The 19,982-nt window shown below is 37.4% G+C and overlaps 1 protein-coding gene across 1 annotated transcript in view; it reads left to right on the forward strand.

Annotated features, from left to right (window-relative positions):
* Nucleotides 1-19,982, forward strand: part of Atp7a (ATPase copper transporting alpha) — a 101,115-nt gene that overhangs the window by 23,605 nt on the left and 57,528 nt on the right. The window contains exon 2 of the mRNA XM_051178651.1: nt 16,543-16,680. Coding sequence (XP_051034608.1) covers nt 16,561-16,680 — 120 coding nt within the window. The 5' untranslated portion in view covers nt 16,543-16,560. The remainder of the gene's footprint in view (nt 1-16,542; nt 16,681-19,982) is intronic.

Raw genomic sequence — 19,982 nt, forward strand, 5'->3', positions numbered from 1 at the left:
GGTATCATGGTGGCACTGGAGGCAGAAAAGACAAATACAGGTTTAACTCTTTAGTTTTACTGTCAATCAAAATGTGTGATTTAAAATGAATTACATGTATGGTAAGATTGAACAGAGTTAGAGACTTCACATCCAAGTGAAGGTTTGTAGACAAAAATTCTCATTATAATAAGTGATAAAGTGGAGTTACACCCTTTTTATTCTCAAGTTCTGTGATATAGAGGTCCAATCCCTAAGTTCATTCTTTATTTATTAAAGCTAAATATAGCCATTATGCAGCTCAGCTAATCATATTCTTTTTTAAAAATTTAAAACTTTTGGCTGGACATTGGTACCACATACCTATTATCCTAGCATTCAGGAGGCTGAGGCAGGCAAAATCTCTGTGAGTTCGAGGACAGCCTCGTCTACAGAATGAGTTCCAGGACAACCAGGACTGTTACACTGAGAAACCCTGTCTCCAAAAACAAAAACAAAAACAAAAACAAAAACAAAAACAAAACCAAAAAAACCCAAAAAAAAACCAAAACAAACAAACAAACAAAAAAACAAAACCCCAAAACCCGTCAACCTTCCAGTTTAACACTTTCCATGTCTCCTGTCTCATCCCAACTCTTTTCCTTTCCTTCTGAGACAGACAGGGTTTCTTTGTTTCTTTGGAGCCTGTCCTGGAACTTGCTGTGTAGACCAGGGTGGCCTCAAATCACAGAGAACTGCTTGCCTCTGCTTCCCAAGTGCTGGGAATAAAGGTGTGCACCACCACTGACTGGCTTACCCCAACTCTTAAATTGATAGTTTCTTTGCCTTTGATTATTATTGTTATATATCTACATATGTATAAATATGCATAAATACAACCTGATGAGTCAATTTTTGTGTTTGTGTGTTTGTAGTTTCAGCCCTGACCACTTTGTATTGAGTAAGTAATAAGATGGGGGCTATCCCTTGGAGAGGCTGATTTTTCCTCTCTCAGAGATCATTTATTAGTTGCTTATAGTTCTTTGTCTAGGGGTGAGATCCAGTGAGCTTTTCAGAAATACCATGTGTATTGATGTTGCCATTATTCTGGTCTTATTTATATAGCCATTTCTAGTAGAGACTGTTTCACAACAGACCTTCAGGTTCAGACTTTTAGAATCTTTCTACCTCCTCTTCCACATAGTTCCCTAAGCCTTATAGTTGAAGCAGCTGTGATGTACATGTATCCATTGGAGCTGTGTTCCCCACAATACCTTTATCTCTGCATTGTGTCTAGTTGTGGTTTTCTGTTTTGGTCTTCATTTGCTGTAGAGAGTAGTTTCTTTGATGAGAGGACAGGGCTACACTTACCTGTGAGTACAAGGATAAAACTAAGACTGTAGTAAGGGATTATGTTAGTCTAACACATTGGTAGTAGTAGATTATGCTCTAAGATCTCTGGCCTAACTAGCCCAAAAAGTCAGCTATGTTTCTAGTACCAGACATGATTTACCTTCTGTTGAGTGGGCTTTAAGTGCAGTTAGACAGCTGCTGGTTACTGCCTCCTCTGGATGCCACTTACTGTATCTTTACAGATATCTTGCCATAGTGGTTATTGTTGCAGTTCCCAAGTAGCACAGCTGGGCAGAACTATCAATTACTTCCCACCCTTGGCAGCTTGTATAGTCTTTTCTGGCAGTCTGGAAGCTAGACCTTTGGTGACAGAAGGAGGCTTTCAGGTAGATCCAGCTCGAATAATTTGAGTCCTGTGTTCTGAATGTGTGGTATATTCAGTAATAGGGGCCCACCTTCAACCTCTGAGAGGCAACAAGACAACAACAGTAGTGTATATTGCTTAGGGAGTCACTTGGACTACCCTGACCAAGCATTCAAAAGGAGTTTTCTCATGCCCAGTAGTGGGTTTTTGTTAGTCTTCGATTCTTGTACAGAGTATTGTCAGCCTAAGTGGCATAACTTCCTTTAAGATATAGTGTATAATTTAGGGTAACTATAAAATAACTTGATTTTTGAGGCTTTACTTGGTGTTATTTGTTCATGCTTACTCTTCCTCCTTCTGAATTGGCCTTTCTCTCCCAATCACATTTTGTTTGTTTGTTTGTTTGTTTTGAGATATGGTGTCATGTAGGCCAAGGTGGCCTTGAAATTGCAATCTTCCAGCCTCAGCCTCCTGAGTTCTGAGGTTCAGATTATAGGTGGATATCGTAAAGCCTTCCTAATATTTAATTCCTTTTAAAATTTATTTATTTATTTATTTAGGTTTTTTTTGAGACAGGGTTTCTCTGTGTAGCCCTGGCTGTCCTGGAACTCCCTCTGTAGACCAGGCTGGCCTCTTAACTCACAGAGATCCCACCTGCCTCTTCCTCCCAGGTGCTGGGTTTAAAGACGTGCACCACTATGCCTGGCATGGATTTGTTTTGATTCACAGTTTGAGGGTGCAGAGCATCAAGCAGATAGTCCTTTGTTACTCAGCTTCTTTCTCCTTTGTATTCACCCTGGAACCACATCCCATGGAATGGTGCCACCTGCATTTAGAGTGGTCCTTCCTCTTCCATCAAACCTTTCTAGAAATAGTCTCAGATATATACAGAAGTACGTTTCCATAGTGATTCCAAATCTCATCAAGCTGATAATCAAGATTGAGTATCACAATGCAGTTGTGTTTTAGCTTTTGCCAATTGCTTTGAATCACTGAAATAACTAAGTGTTAATGGAAGCTTCTTTCTTACCTGGTCCTGCATCCATTCAGTCCCAAATAAACACACAAAGGCTTATATTAATTAAAAACTGTTTGGTCTATTGCTCAGGCTTATTATAAAGAAACTCTTACAACTTAAAATAACGCATAATTCTTATCTATGTTTAGCCATGTGGCTTGGTAGCTTTTCTCAGTAAGGCATTCTTATCTTGCTTCCTCTGCATCTGGCTGGTGACTTTTTCTTTGCCTTTCTCTCCCCAAAATTCTCCTATTCATGTAGACCTGCTTCTACTTTCTGCCTGGCTACTGTCCAGTCAGCATTTTATTAAACCAATATGAGTGACAAATCTTTACAGTGAACAGGACACTACCCCACATCAAGTGAGTTTAAAAGAATCAAATCAAAGTTGTTTCCTGGTCTGGGGTGGTGAAGAATGCTTACATCGAGAATTCTTCTGTGCAAGTACTCTCTCTGAAGATCTACAGTGTCATTTAACTGGAGTGTTTATTTATTAAGTTTTTTTGGCCTGTATTACCTGTTTATTGGTGGAAGTGGAACATTGAAGCCACACACTTGCACTGTATTGTAGTCAATCTGTGCATTCCATCTAGTGTTTGTTCTAGTGTTTGCTTTTATGAAATTAGGTGTGCTAGTATTTGATGTGTATACATTTAGACTTGTTACCTCCTCTTATTAGACTGTTTCCTTGATGATATGAACTTTTAAATTTAATTTATTTCTACTTACTAATTTTGGTTTGAGGTTTGCCTTGTTAGATTTAGTATACCTGTTTGAGCTTGATTTATTTGGAGCATCTTTTTCAGTCTTTTCACTCTGTAGCTGTGTATATATCTTTTCCAGTGAGGTATTTATTAGAGATAATACATATTTTTTGCCTATATTTTTAACTAGTTTACTGGTCTGTGTCTTTTGACTGGAAAATACAGACCATTAACACTGAGAGGTGTTATTGTAAGGTTATGTATTAACTTATATCATTTTATTGTTTTGTAATTTTCATGTGACTGCCTACATGGATGTGTTTCTTTTTTCTTTTTCTTTTCAAGTACCTTCCAAAGTACTTTCCTTTACTTTGTTTATCATGGAAGCTGTTTTTTAAAGATGGAGTTTTACTATGTATCCCTTGCTGTTCTGGAACTCTGTATATCAGGCTGGCCTTGAACTCACAGAGATCCCACTGCTTCTGCCTCTTAACTGCTGGGATTAAAGCATGTGCTACCACACCTAGCCAATTGTGAAAGTTTTTTTAGTTTTCCTTCATTAGAATACTTCTGCTGAGTATGCTAATCTTGTTTGGTGGTGATTTTCCTTCTGAGCTTGAAGTATATTATGTTCTCCCAAGTTCTCCTGAATTTTAGTTTCCATTGATAAATCTGCTGTTATTCTAATAGGTTTGCCTTTGTATGTGAATTGCTGTTTGTAACATATACAACAGGTTGCTAAGGGTGATAAATTAGTAGTCTGTAGATTCTAGATATTGTCTATATCATCTAATTAGTCTGTTTACATTGCTGTACTCATGGTCAATATTGTTCATTATTACTTGGCTATCATTTTGTAGTGCTGAAAGCACAATATTGTATTTACTATTTTATTTGTATTTAGATTTTGGAAGAAATTTTAGAGAAATGTTTTTTAAATCTAAATGCAAGCTAGACATTTGAACTAGTAGAAATAAAATTAATAACATTTCAGTTTTTTATATCCACTGTGAAAATAAGTACTCTACAAAGCCTTGGCCACTCACTAATGACCATTTATCTGTCTTTTTATCCTGATCCTTTTGAACTCATTCCAAATTTTTGTACTGACTCATTAAACTAATCATTTATGAACTAGAATTCAAAGCTATTATTATATTTAATATTTTAAACTGTAATAAAGTATTTGTGGTGATGCACACCCTTATTCCAGCCCTACGGAGGCTGAGGCAGGAGGACTGCAAAGTCAAGGCCAATTTGGGACTACATAACACATTCCAGGTAGCCCAAGCTACATAGATAGATCATATTTCAAATAAGCTAAAAATTATCAAGAAAAATTATAAACTGCATTTCAAATGAAGTTACATTTGTATTTATATTATATAAGAAAGAAAATGACAAATAATCAAATATACAACTCTGTTTTATTAATATTTTAGTTCATTTTTTAAACACAGGGTTTGTTTATATAGACCTGGCTGACCCGGAACTCACTCTGTAGACTAGGCTAGACTGGCTTTGAACTCAGAGTGCTAGGATTATAGGTATGTACCACCATGTCCAATCATATTTTAGTTTTGATTGTCCATTTTTCTTTGACATTTCTAAGGTATAAAACCAAAGTGTGTTACTTGACACAACAGCTGTTGATGAGTTGTTGTGCATTTTGGTAGCATGCAATATGGCCAAGTCATGGTAGAAAACAGTATGGGGGGTCTTAAAAACTAAACACAGTTACCACATGATTCATAAATTTTCATTCTGGACATATTAAAAACAGAAATTTGAAGAGATATTTATACACAACTATTCATTATAGCATTATTCACAATTGTTTAAAGGTGGGAGGAGCACAAATGTTTTGACTCATCTAACCCAATTTGTTTTGACTCACCTAACCCAAAGAGAATTTATTGGTAGGCTATTAGATTGCTTATAGAGTCAACAGGAAGGATGGTCAGGCAGATCTAGAAAATGAGCAATAACCTGAAGAGGATAAAACAGAGCAAACAAAGTCACACCTTAAACATTCTGGTGAGAACTTCTTCAGTGGTGCTGGCTTTCTCAGATAAATGGATAATGTGGTGTGTGTAAATACAATGAAGCTGTGTGTGTGTGTGTGTGTGTGTGTGTGTGTGTGTGTGTGTGTGTGTTTTCAGCTCTAAAAAGAAGCTAAATTTTAACATGTAGCACATGGATGTGTCAACATATACTAGTTGAAAGAAGCCAGCCACAAAAGGACGAATAATGTTTGATTCTACTTATATGAGGTTATATGAGGTAGCCAAGAGTGGTCAGATTCATAGAGATAGAAATTAGAACCTTGATTACCAGGGACAGGATGGAGAAGGGATGGGAACTTACTGCTTTGTGGGTAAGGAATTTTAGTTTGAAATGATGAAAAGGTTCTAGAGATAGAAAATGGTGGCCATTACATAACAAGGAGAATGTATTTAATGTCACTAAATTATACACATAAATCTTATTTGTATCTTAGCATTGTTTTATTTTTGGGAAATAGAATTTTTACTGCAGCCTATAAATATTTTTAGAGAAAGAACAATTATCATCAAAACGTGTATGTAAGGAACATCATTTTTTTTCTTTCTAGTACCCTGAATGACTACAGATTGAAAATCAGTAGGTTAACATTGATTGTTGTCATTTCTATGAAGCTATTTCAGTTCATGACTGCATAGAACAAAAATGAAGCAAAATTCTATGATGAGAAGTGAAAAGTTATTTATTTGAGTACACAAAATGAAAAGTTATTTATTTGAGTTTATGTATTTAGGTGTGAACCAGTATGACATTTTGTGCACCGTGTGCTTGTGCAGGAGCCCTGGATATGTGGGTACTGGGACTGAACCCATTTTTATTAAAACAAGCGTTCTCAACCTTTCTAATGTTGTGGCCATTTATTATGGTTCCTCATGCTGTGGTGACCCCCAACCACAAAATTTTCGTTGCTACTTCATAACTGTAATATTCCTGCTGTTATGAATCATAATGTAAATATTTTTGGATACAGAGGTTTTCCAAAGGGGTCAAAACGCATAGGTTGAGAACTGCTGTACTAAAAGGAAGCAAATTTAAGATGTCAGAATTCTTCCAGATTGTAAAGGTGATCTTTTTACAGCTATTTAGGCAGTAACTTTACTATTCGCCTTTGTTTTCATAGGGAGAGAAATCCCTTTTATGTTCTGACTAACAGTTTACAACTTATTTTATTAACTTGCATAATTATGAGAAGGTCAGTGGGCACAAAGAGCTTGAAGGTCAAACAGAACTGATTGGTACTGTGCTAACAGTTCTGATGGATTGAGGACTGAGCACACTATGAAACTTAAGCACACCATGGGAACCTGAACATTTTGGTGATGGAAGTCAGACCATCCACTACACTGCTGGAAGTTGCTTAAGAGAAATTTTAGCAGAGTGAAATTTTCCTTTTCCCACTTAATGTACCCTGAACATTTTTCCTGCACAAAAGTAGAGACCTACATCCTTGTTTGTAATGGCCACCTGCTGTTTACGGCACATGTTCTTGGTTCGTGTTTGCAGCAACATAAAGCAGTGCTCACCCACCTAACCAGAAAAGGAATGTATTGGTGGGTGATTAGATTGCTTACAGAATCAACAGAAAGGATGGTCAGCTAACCTTGCTTAAGAACCCAGTGAAGCTAGAACAGAACAAAGTCACACCCTGGGAAGAGGGTGGTAAGGACCTTTTCACTAGCATTGGTTTTTGTTTTTTGGGGGGGGTCTGCCACTGCTAGACTGTTAAAAGTTAGTAATAATCGGGAAGATTTGTATTTATTACTAATTCATTATAGACAAAAGTTATAGTATCTCTCTCTCTCTCTTTTTAACGACAGGGTCATGTAGTCTAGGCTGGCCTCAAATTCATTATGTACTCAAGGATGAGCTTTTAATCCTCCTGCCCCCACTTTCCTAGTGCTGGAGTTAAGGACATGCTCCACCATGCCCAGATGGTTTATGCAGAGCTAGGAATCAAACCCAGTACTTCATGTGGAGTGCTTTCTGTTTTGTTTTTGAGACAGGGTTTCTCTGTGTAGCCCTTGGCTATCCTGGAGCTCACTCTGTAGATCAGGCTGGCCTCAAACTCAGAGGTCTCTGCCTCCTGAGTGCTGGAACTGAAGGTGTATGCTACTACACTTGGCTAGGTGGAGTGCTTTGTGTACAATATAAAATCTAGGTAGCATGTGTTTGTAATCTCAGTGCTATGGGAAAAAACAGGCATCTCTCATGAGCTTATTGGTCAGACAGCCTACCTTGCTGAATTATTGAGAAACCCTATCACAAAAAAAAAATAAGGTACAAAGATAATAAGGAAGACACCTGATGTCAACCTCTGTTCTCCACACATATGCATACATGTATGCACCCACACAGATATTATACCTGTTTCTCTCACACACCCACATATGCATAACCCCCCCCCCATTCTAGAAAAAAATGCAGTCATGTCAAGGGCAGACAAGAAGGCCCTTACAGGCTATGATACACCAAAGAGATGAAAATCAAAATTGATTTTATACTGTATATGTTTAAGTAGGGGAATATTTTTGGTAAGCTAAGCATGTTCGTCTACAGATACCTTAAGAACTCTCATGTTCCTTGCCAGGTTGTAATAGCACATGCCTTTAATCCCAGCACTTGGGAGGAAGAGGCAGGACGATTTCTATGAATTCGAGGTCTCATCTACTGAGCGAGTTCTAGGTCTCGTCTACTGAGCGAGTTCTAGGACAGCCTCCAAAGCTAAAGAGAAACCCAGCCTGGAAAAACCAAACCAGAACAAACAAACCAAAAAACCAAAACAAACAAACAAAAAAAGAACTCATGTTTCATGTAGCCTTTTGTTTCAAGTCGACATCTAGTTTCAGTTTCTTCCTCCTCCTCTTCTCCTTCCTCTTCTTCCTCCTCCCTTCTCCCCTCTCCTTTTGTTTTGAATTTCTTATCTTCTATTCTATCTTGGCTGTTAAAAAGTATGGAAAACTGGTTGCTGAATTTGGCCTTCTCAATATACCAGTCTACAACCAGGCACATTCTCTTTTTAAGGCCTGACTTATCAATAATTTTTGGTTAAACAGAACATGGAAATCTATCATTGTCTGCAAAAAACTGAGTTAGCTCCTTCCACTAGCTTTCATATGACTACATATGACTATTGCACACTATTACATTGGTTTTCATTCTTCAGTTCATCTTTTGTAGAATTTATTTTTCTTACTTCTGACTCCTGATGTTCAGTTTTTCTGTTGAATTTTTTTTATCTAGTTCTAGGGGCTGAAGCAGTGGTTCAGTTTGTAAAATATTTGCTATGGAAGCATAAAGACCTGAATTTGAATCCCATTAACCCACTTTGTTGTTTGAGACAGTGTCTGACTGGGATCTGGGCCTAGCTGATGAGGCTAAGCTATTTGGCCAGTGAGAGTCAGACAGATTTTTGCCTTCTCAGTGATGGGATTACAAGTGAACAACACTTTCTTTGCCTTCCTACCCTATCTATTAATTTTTTTGAGATTGGCTCACACTGTGTAGTCCCTAGCTGGCCTGAAATGCTCAAAGTAGACTATGCTGGCCTGGCATTTACAGAGATCTGCCTGCCTCTGCCTTCAGAATCACTGGGATTGAAGGACTGGGTTACCGTGTTGGGCATGCTTGGCAGTTTAACTTGGATACTGTGGGTTGAACTCATGTCTTCAAGCTTGTGCAACAAGCATTTACCTACTGAACTATCATCTCTCCAGCCTCATTTACCTACTTTTAAATTGTTTTAAATGGGGTGTTTTGTTGTTGTATTGAGACAGGGTTTCAATATGTAGCCCTGGCTGTCCTCAAACTCACAGAGATCCACAAAGCCCTGGGTTCAAAAAATGCTCTAAAATATTTTTTTTTATTCTTTGAGAGTATAAATACATCACTCCCCTTTCTCTTTATTACTTCTAGTCCCTTCCATGTCCTCCTTTGTTCTCATTTAAATCATGGCCTCTTTCTTTTGTTTTGTTTTGGTTTCTTTGGTTTTTTCAAGTCAGGGTTTCTCTGTGTAGCTTTGGAACCTGTCCTCTGTAGACCAGACTGACCTTGAACTCATGGAGATCCTTTTGTCTCTTCGTCCCAAGTGCTGGGAATAAAGATGTGTGCCACCACCACCCCACCCCGCCCTTGTCCTCTTTCTTTAATTTGTGTGTGTGTGTGTGTGTGTGTGTGTGTGTGTGTGTGTGTGTTAGTTACTCGTTATTTAAATACAACCTGCTCAGTCTGTATAATGTCACTTGCATTTATGTTTTCAGGGCTGACCATTTGGTATTGGATAACCAATTGGTGTACACTTTGCTGGTGAAGACGTCTTTCCCACTCAGCATTCCTTGGTTGGCTGTAGTTCTTTGTGTAGGGTAGAGACCTCATGAGCCTTCCCCGTCCACTTTGGCACGCCTATTGCCTATTGGTGTCATTCTTGTTCAGTTCTTGTTTAGGTAGTCATATTGAGGAGACTTCATGGATGTAGCTTCCCTGACATTTCTAGAAGACACAGTTTTACAGCAAACTTTCTGTTCCTCAGGCCCTTAGAATCTTTCCATTCCCATCTTCTGCAGTCATCCCTGAGCCATAGTATCAAAAAGGCTTCTTTTTTCCTTTTGTTTTTTTGAGTCAGGGTTTTTCTGTGTAACTATCCTGGCTGTCCTGGAACTTGCTCTGTAGACCAGGCTGGCCTCAGAGACCCATCCTGCCTTTGCCTCCCAAGTGCTGGGATTAAAGGTGTGTACCACCACACTTGGCTCTATTATAATTTTATACTTCTTTGAAACCAACCAACAAATATGAAACATATTTTCAACTTTATATGAATAGTTAAATTTTGACAGCATTAATTTTCATATGTCTTTAATATTTTTGCTTATATGATTTGGGATACTGCCTTTTCTTAGAACTAAAATTTTAAAGTAGATGTTCCCTCATGAAGAAAGCTGCATTGGGAATTAGCTGTGGTGATTAACAGTGAGGTCCTTAGAACTGAAAAATAATGAAAAAAACCTATAATTATAGGAAGTCTTTAATTTGCTTATAAGTTGTATCTGACAAGCTTGAATCAGGTGATTATTTTGATGGGAAGCATGCATTCCAACCACCTATCTTCTTACAATCTAAGACTGTTGCATTAAGTCCATATTTAAGTCATAAAAGGGTTGGAAAGTGGCTGATTCTTTCATGATGTTAAATAGGTCAATATGATTTTATCCTGCTTTCTTGAGGTTATAACAACTGCCCTATCTAAAGCAAAAAAGTGTCATACTCACTGGAAACATGTGTTTCCCTCTAGTCTTACTGGCATGGCATCAGTTGTTTAGCTTGTAATAGGAAGATTCATAGAGATCTCAGGAATATTTATCAATTCCTGGGGAACCTGTCTTCCTCTGTTTTCTTTGCAGGGAACTAATGTTTTTAAAGCATTTTCCCATATTGCTTCATCTTTGTCTGGTCTTGCTTTATGGCTTTTGAAACTGTTGCCCTATTAATCATTTTGATGCTATGATTAACCCTGGATTCCTTCCTGAGTTGTCTGTGTGAGTGTGGCTACATTTGAGCTTTAGTTCCTTTATTTTAAAGGAGTTTACCACTTTGCTTATTATGTAGCAGGATTGTTGAGAGATATATTTGAAGGTTTTTAGCTATGCAATACTGTAGGAATCTGAGGTATAAGTATTGCTATTGCATGACTGATTATTTGTAGATGCTCTGACTAGTGTGGGAGTCATAAAAATGACCAGTAAAACCAATGTCCTATGCTGCTTTGATCTTACTAATATTTCTTTTAGTGTTGACTCCTAATCTTGTAGGAATAGCCACATGAAAAGGACAATTATGTTTCAAAGGACATTGCCTACATACTCCACCTGCTTCATCTGGGATCCCAGTCCTTCTGTAATAACAGTTGTCTGACGAATGAAAGTTAGCATTCAATATTTTGGAAACAGATTAAGTAGTAGGATTAATTTTCATTTTGAAAGCTTACACAATTTATAAGAAAGGGATGTGTTATATATAATAACAGAGGTTAGTGCCTTTTCTGTCTGTTTACATTGCAGTGGTAGTGATTTCCAGTGAAAGCAAATGGGTGGGAAAACTTTAAGTAGATTTGGAAATATTGTATAGCTACCCTGGAGGCAACTAGTTCAATGTTGTTTGCATAGCTAGAAATTACCCACTTGTTTAACCAAGCAGACATTTTTTTTTAAATTTAATAAAGCAGTTGTGTTTATATAGCTTTGGTGTTATAGAAATGGGTGATTTGGACTATTTATATGTTTGAATTAATTGTCAGTTATCTTACTAGTTGTTAATCTCACTAAATTATTTCAGTGTTAGTAACTTCTAATTTCTATACATGCTTTCCATCCTCTTCACTGTTTTCTCTTAAAATAGCCTTTTATTTGTCTGTAAACAATATTATAGGGCCAGGCATAGTGGCTCACCCCTTTAATCCCAGGACTTAGGAGGCAGAAACAGGAGGATCTGAGTTCCAGGCAGCTGGGACTATATGATATCCTATCTTTAAAAATCATTATATTGATAGTTTGAGGCAGAAGCATCATGAGTTTGAGGCCAGCCTAGACTAAATAAGATCCTGTCTCAAGAAGAAAATGCACAGTAAGGAGCCAGGCATGCTATTGTATGATTATATTCCCAGTACTTGGGTGACAAAGACAACCTGTGTGTTTGAGGCCAGCCTGGAACACATACGATCCTGTCTCAAGAGAAAAAAAAATGCCAATTGGGAGTCAGGCAGAGTAGACTCCCAGCACTTGGGGGATTAAAGAAGAGGATATTTCTTGGACTGGAGAGATGGCTCAGCCATTAAAAGCTAGGCTCGCAAACAAAGATATAAGAAAAGAATATTTCTGTGAGTTTGGGGCCATCCTGGGCAATATAGTGGATTCAAGGTGAGTCTGGTATACATAGCAAGATCTTGTCTAAAACAATATTAAAAACTATAATGAGGACCCTATAGAAACCACATACTTATGTGTCACTATCCATCGTAAGAAGTGGAGCACCTAAGTAGTTCAATTGTCCTTTTGCTCTCCTCTACAGTCACACTCCTCCTTTTCCAATCTCTGTTTCTTCATATTCATATGTGTGTGTGTGTGTGTGTGTGCATATAAACAGAACAGAAAATGTTTTAGGTTTTTAAATTTTTGTGTCCTTCTAAAACATTTCTCCTTCGATTCTGGGGTTTCTGGGTATTTATCTTGTTGCTCATGGCTCTCATCAGAGTTTTTCAGCCTCTGTGCTGCACATATTTGAGACCAGATACATTTCTATGAGGGGTTCCCTTCTCCACACAGAGTGCTTAGTGCAGTCCCTGATCTGTATTCACTAGAGACCAGTGATCCTTCCCCTTTGACCTCAGTGTCTCTAGACATTGCAAAATGTTCCATTGGTGGTAAAGTTGCTTACACTGGGAGTCACTTTTCTAGTTCACTGCTGTATCATGCTCCAGCGTGGCATTATAACCCATATTTCATTTACCCACTTAGTGGACTTGCCATCCAGAAGGGGAAAGAAAGACCTTATCTGGAAAACAAACAAAAACAAACAAAAAACTAACCTCATTCCACATACACAATAAGAAGCAGATAGCAGCAGATGTCTCTGAGGAGGTAAAGAAACTGAAGTTCTCATATACTATTGGTGGGAATTCACAGTGACACAGCTGCTTTGGAATATACCCTGGCGGTTCCTCAGACAGTTGAGCCAAGTTATGCAACACTCTTCAGGAAATAAAAGCACAAAATTTATATAAACATTTACAAAATCAGTATTTATAAGAACCAAAAGTGGAAGTAACTCAAATGTCCATTAGCTAATAAGTGGATAATCAAAATGTGTATTTATTGAACTGCAAGAGGAATGGTATATCAGTATGTGCTACAACATGGATTAAAGTTGAAAACAAGCAAACTTAAAGAGGCCAGGTCACATGAGATAGCATATTATATGATTCCTGTAACATGAAATAACTAGAAGAGGAATTCTGTGTCTACAGAAACTAGATAAGTGGTTTCCTAGCACTGAGGGTGATGAGTTTAGGAGTTAGTGAGAGATAATAAGGGGATAGGATTTCCTTATGAGATGATAAAAATCTTCTAAAATTAACTGTGACGATGGCTACACATGTGGATGCATATGTAAAGAGAACCATTGAATTTTATACTTTAAGTATGTGAGATAAATGTCAACTATGTCTCAATAAAGCTTTAAAATGGTTCTGAGAGAATTGTATATATTTTCATGTATAAGACTGTTACTTGGAGGGCTGGAGAGATGGCTCAGCTGTTAAAGGCTAGGCTCACAACCAAAAATATTAAGAATGTCACTTGGAGTATGTGGGTGAAGATCAATAGTAGGCACTTGGCTTAGCATGTACAAGTCCTGGATTTGATCCCTAGCACAAATAAATCAAACAAAAACAATGGATAAATAGACTTCATAAAATTAAAAGCTTTTATGCTTTAGTGTAAACCATCAAGAACATTAAAGAATGAAATGTCAGTATATGTAACTTTGTAGCTATACCTTGATAATATGCCAACTACTAGAATCTAGATATAAAAGGCCACACTGAATAAATCTATTTACATTAAATGACTAGTATAGGTATATCTGTAGAGATAGGAAGTCCATCAATATTTTTCAGGGACCGAGTAAAAGGGAATAAGTCTAACTGATAATGGGGATTTTTTCATTTTTATTTTTTATTTATTATTTTGCATGTATATGCATGTATGTATGTATGTATGTATGTATGTATGTATGTATGTGCATGTACATATGCCAGAGTATGTGAGTGGAGGTCAGAGATCACCTTGGAGGAGTTGATTTTTTTCCTTCCACTGTGTGAGTCTCATGGATTGAATTTATGCTGTGAGGCTTGGTGGTAGGTGCCTTTACCTGCTCAGCCATCTTGTCAGGATAGAGGTTTCTTTTTTGAGGAAAAGGAAAAGTTCTGCCATCATGTGATTGTTGTGGTTGTACATCTTTCTAATGTACTAAAAACCACTGAACTGGAGCACTTCAAAGACTGAGTTTCTTAGCATGTGAATTACATCTCCGTTTCAAAATGAATACATGGGGCCAGTGAGATAGCCAAATAAAGGGGCTTGACACAAAGCCTTATATACTGAGTTTGATCCCCTGGAACCCACATGGTGGAAGGACAGAACTAATACCCTCAGTTGTCCTCTGAACTTTCTTGTGTACATTTGCACTTGTTCATATAAACAAATATACATTCCCTTCCCCTCTTATTTTTTGACACTGAGTGTTACTATATAAGTTGGGCTTGTCTTGAAAACTCTCTCTCTCTCTCTCTCTCTCTCTCTCTCTTTCTCTCTCTCTCTCTCTCTCTCTCTCTCTCTCTCTCTCTCTCTCCACTGTGTCTCTGTAACTTTGGAGCCTGTCCTGGAACTTGCTCTATAAACCAGGCTGGCTTTAATCTCACAGAGATCTGCCTGTCTCTGCTTCCTGAGTGCTGGGATTAAAGGCATGCACCACTACTACCCGGCCTGTCTTGAACTATTTTGTAAAATATTTTATATGTATGGGTGCTTTGCCTTCATGTTTATTGTAGTACCATATGTGTGCCTGGTAGTCAAGAAGGGCAAGAAATGGATGTTGGATCTCCTGAAATTTGAATTACAGATGGTTGTGAGCACTATATGGATATTAGGAATAAAACCCAAGCCCTTAGAAAGAGTAACCAGTGCCTGGCTATCTCTTTGATGTCTGGCCTTCATTCTTATGTAGCTCAGGCTGCTTTCTGTCTTGAATCATCCTGCTGTAGCCTTCCAAATTCTAAGATAACAGTCAAACATTGCCACACCCATAGTCCACAGTGTCCTTTATGAGCTAGTATTAGAAATTAACATGTTGTCATGTCCATCATAATGTTCATTGAAAGGATCACTAAATCTAGGACATACTCAGGGTGAAAAGAGTTAAATTCAATTACTTGAAGGGAGTAGAAAAGAGTCTGGAATGTGTTGTAAAACCACAAAAGCATTGTACTCATTCTTCCTAATGTTGCAACCCTTTAGTACAGTTTCTCATGTCATGGTGACCCCCAACCGTAAAATTATTTTTGTTGCTACTTCATAACTGTAATTTTGCTACTGTTATGAATTGCAATGTAAATATCTGTGTTTTCCAGTGGTTTTAGGTGACCCCTTTGCATTTGGCCCCCAAAAGAGTCACAACTCACAGGTTGAGAACTGATGCACTATAGATAAACAATGAACAGAGTAAATAAGCAAATTATGGAGTTGCATATTAGGAGATGGGGGTTCTATAGAAAAAATAGCAGTAATAGGAAATCAGGTTATGTTTGTGTTGAAGGGCTATAGGTTACTATTTAAATATGGTGTCAATGTAGGCCTCATGACAAAGATTTGAAAGGCATCAGAAAATTAGCTATATATTTCTGAAAATGAGAAGTTCCAAACCAAGAGAATAGGCAGTCACCCAGTAGGCAGTATGACAGGCAGAGTCAGGTGTGCTGAGTGGTTGGAGACCAGAGGGGTTAGACAGAAGAAATCATGTAGACTAAGGATTTGGGGCAATTTTGAGTTTTCTGTCTACACCTAACATTACATGAGATTACATGTTAAAGATGTTTCACAATCAGGAAAGTAGTTTATAAAAGAATGTTATACTTTTAAATTTTCTTATGTTTTGCTTATTTATATTTGTGTGCATGCACATCTGTGTGTCTACATGTGGATGTCAGAGAACAACTTTAGGGAGTTGTTTCTCTTTTATCATGTAGGTCTGGGGACTTGAACTCTGGTAATTAAGCCATCTTGTTGGTCCCAAAATTTTATTACTTGGAGTGTTACATGTCTTTTTTTGTTTTGTTTTGTTTTGTTTTTAACTTAGCTTAGCCATAGAAGCTACTTTGCTTTACTTCATCAAAGGTTTGTTAAAACTTTTCCTCAGCAAGTATAAAAAAAAATGCTGATCATATTTTATTATTAGCGCATTTTCAATTGGAGGTATGTAGAAAATGTGAATAAAGATTATTTTCATGGATAAGTCAATGATTTTATTTTCTCTAACAGGAATGTAAAGACATCAAAATGGAGCCAAGTATGGATGTGAGTTCAGTCACTATCTCTGTTGAGGGAATGACATGTATTTCTTGTGTCCGGACTATTGAACAGCAGATTGGGAAAGCAAGCGGTATCCATCACATTAAAGTAAGTTACTTTGTAAATTAGTAAGATGTCATCAACAATAAGATGTTCTTAACCATTGAGCCAAACCTCCAGCCTCTATTTTGAGACAGGGTCTCTGTAGCCTAGGCTATGCTGGGATTTGCAGTATTTCTCCTGAACGCAAGGTTTAAATGAGTCCCCAAGATCCAAGATAAATGATAAATGGGTATTTATTAGGGAAGCACTTACACAAATAATAGTAAGTAACTGCTTCCATCTTCCTGTTCCTGAAGATGTAGTCTCTGTCCTTCTGATTCTCTGACCATAACCCAAAAGAGTAAGTCAGCCCCTTCTCTTCCTTATAAGGGGTCACATTTGCACACCTGAAGCCGTGCTCCTAGATGTGTCCATCACCTTAAGTTCATTGGCAAAGCAAGTTGCTACTACATTTCCCTTTTTTTTCTAAATAAGGGAGTTTTAAGCCTGATACAAAAACTATATACAATGATAACAAATATTAAGTATAGTCCAGAATAAAGAAAGGTGAAAACATACATAAATTCATATCTACAACCAGTAAGAGCAATATTAAGCAAGAAACACATACTAAATGTCCAGGCCCAGGGTAATGACATATAATAGAGATTACTCTGATAGCTTTACTATTCTGGAAAGTCTCAGTCTTGTACCTAATAGCTAAGATAAGAGAGGATATAGCTGTGACTATGTAGTCTGTAACCTCATCAAAGACCTGAGCATGAAAATAACATTACTAAGGTAAGCAGGAAATGTAAGCAGGTCACTTTCTAAAGGTATAAGAAATGACAGAAACAGCAGGCTACTCGGATACTCACTCAAGGTCTCACAGTAACATAGGGTCAACCAACTTTGGCTAAGGCCTAGAGTATCTGACAGACCATCTCAGAAGCAGGAAAATTTGAAAGACTGTCTACCCTGACTTGGCAAGGTTCAGTAGTCTTTTTATGTTTATCTCCTGCTTGCCAGTTTAGGACAGTGTGTCCAATGTCAGTGGCTGAGTCAGGGTCAGTTCTTTGCCCAAAAGGCCAGTATTGCCAAGAAGAAAACAAACTCCAAATGTAGTGTCATCAGTGCTCACCATATTCTCGGGAATAGCTTGGTGTTGTCAGGAGCAATTGTGTCTCATGTCAACGTAGTTCTAAATTATTAAACAGTTAAATGCCATATTTTGTAGGTCTTTGAAGTATTTGAAGATCAAATATCTATGTTGGGTACATCTCTGAGCACATAGAGAACCTGACTAACATCATATAAGAAGCATAGGTAACTATAATCTGTAATTCTCAAATATATATACACACACATATATATATTGCTTACTGACTGAAGCTTCCCATAATTTAAACAATCTTTAAGCAGTTGTGCAGAATAAGGAAAATTACCTCAGATTTGTAACTATATACATATATTTGCAAATCTTTAGATCAGAGTTAGAACTGAAATATCTTGACCAGAGGTAGAACTGTATAGTGCAATCTGATAAAAAATATCCTAAACTGTATCAATATACAAAATATCTTAAGCATTTGTAGAAACATACATACATACAATATGATAAAGATAATTTTACATTTGTGCACAAAAACATCATAGACAGAAAGAGGAGCCTACACAGTATTACAAATATACTTTTAAGTTTGAAACAATATACAAATTATTCAAGACAGGAATACAAAATTAATTTTACATAAGTATCAATATTCAATAATCTATAACAATATAAGTTGTCTATAGCTAATAGTTGCTAAAATAGTTCACAAGAAGATATACTAATCCATCCCCTTTATACTTTTCTAAAAGAGATTTCTGAGTCAAATTCCTTTCCCAATCCTACACAACTTAAAACCAACCCTCAGCAGGTGACAATTATACATATCCTTGGGGAAAATCAAAACACCATCTAAGCCAACTGTAGGGAAAAGGGACGCTGTTTTCTTAGAATTGCTTCCACCTGTCACGGGGAGGCAAAGGTGACTCTATGGGATCCTGTAGGAAAACAAAACAAAAACAAAGCAGTGATAAATCTCAAGAGGACTAGCTGTAACATTTGTAGCTGGTCTCTGAGTAGCAGGGGAAGCTTACCTGAAGTTCTTATCTGAAGCTCTAACCAGAGTGTTATAAGAAGGTAGACCATCTCAGCTAGCTAATCTGGAATTGTCTAGAACAGTTTTAGTACCAAACAGATCCTTGAGTGGTGTTTACTAGTTCAAGAACACCATTTTGAACTCAAGTGGGATCAATGTTGTGGGGCCCCATCTTCTTTCTGGAGATTTCAGAGATTGTTATTAGGAAATTTTATTGTTCACTGTGGAAGACTTAAACATTAATATCAAAACAGAAAATTTAAATTTTATAGGTATGCATACAGGGAAAGGTATCAATAAGGATGAAAATAAGTATGAGGAAAATTGTAATATGAGGCAGAAACTCTGAATTTTTCTCTAAACAAAATGCTTGGATTTAGAAAAGGAGAAAGCCACAGTCCAACTCCAAAGCCAGCTTTGATTTTTGTGTGAATTGGGACTATTACTATACTGAGAAGTAAGGAGATAGGCTGGGAAGTAAGATACTGGAAAGTAAGGTGTTTAGATAGTGAGATTTTACCCTGTATTAGATATTGGTACCATAAATCAGATTCTTCTTTGTTTGGTGATTTTTGGCACACCCCTAGGATGTGGCCACCACTGCAAGTTCACTAGTAAAGCAAGATGCCAGTACATTCTCCTGCCTCAGTTTCCCAAATGCTGGGATTAGAGGTGTCTGTCACCTATCTCCAAGCATAATTTTTTTAATTAAATTATTTTATTATTAAATTAAATTATTTTATATATCAACCCCAGTTAGCTCTCCCTCCCATTCTCCCATGCCTCCCAACAACCCCCATCCCATCCATCTTCTGCTCCATAGAAAGTGTGGGACCTTCTATGGGGGAATCATTAAAGTCTGTCACATCATTTCAGGCAGGGTCTAGGCCCTCCCTCATGTGTCTAGGCCGAGAGAGTATTCCTCTATGGGGAATGGGCTCCCAATGTCCATTCGTATAGTAGGTATAAATTATCAGGCTCCCAATGTCCATTTGTACAGTAGGTATAAATTACCAGGGGCTGCATAGACTGCTCAGGCCTCCTAGCTGTCACCCATGTGCAGGTGGCCTGGTTCCATACTATGAAGCATAATTTTTAAATTAAACACACACATTTATGTATGTGTGATATATGAATGTGTTTGTTCATATGCATATGGAGGTAGATGTTCATGCCAGTATCTTCCTGAATTTCTCTTCACCTTAATCCACCTTAGGCAGG

This window comes from Phodopus roborovskii, unplaced genomic scaffold (assembly GCF_943737965.1).
Source record: "Phodopus roborovskii unplaced genomic scaffold, PHOROB, whole genome shotgun sequence".
Classification (NCBI taxonomy): Eukaryota; Metazoa; Chordata; class Mammalia; order Rodentia; family Cricetidae; genus Phodopus; species Phodopus roborovskii.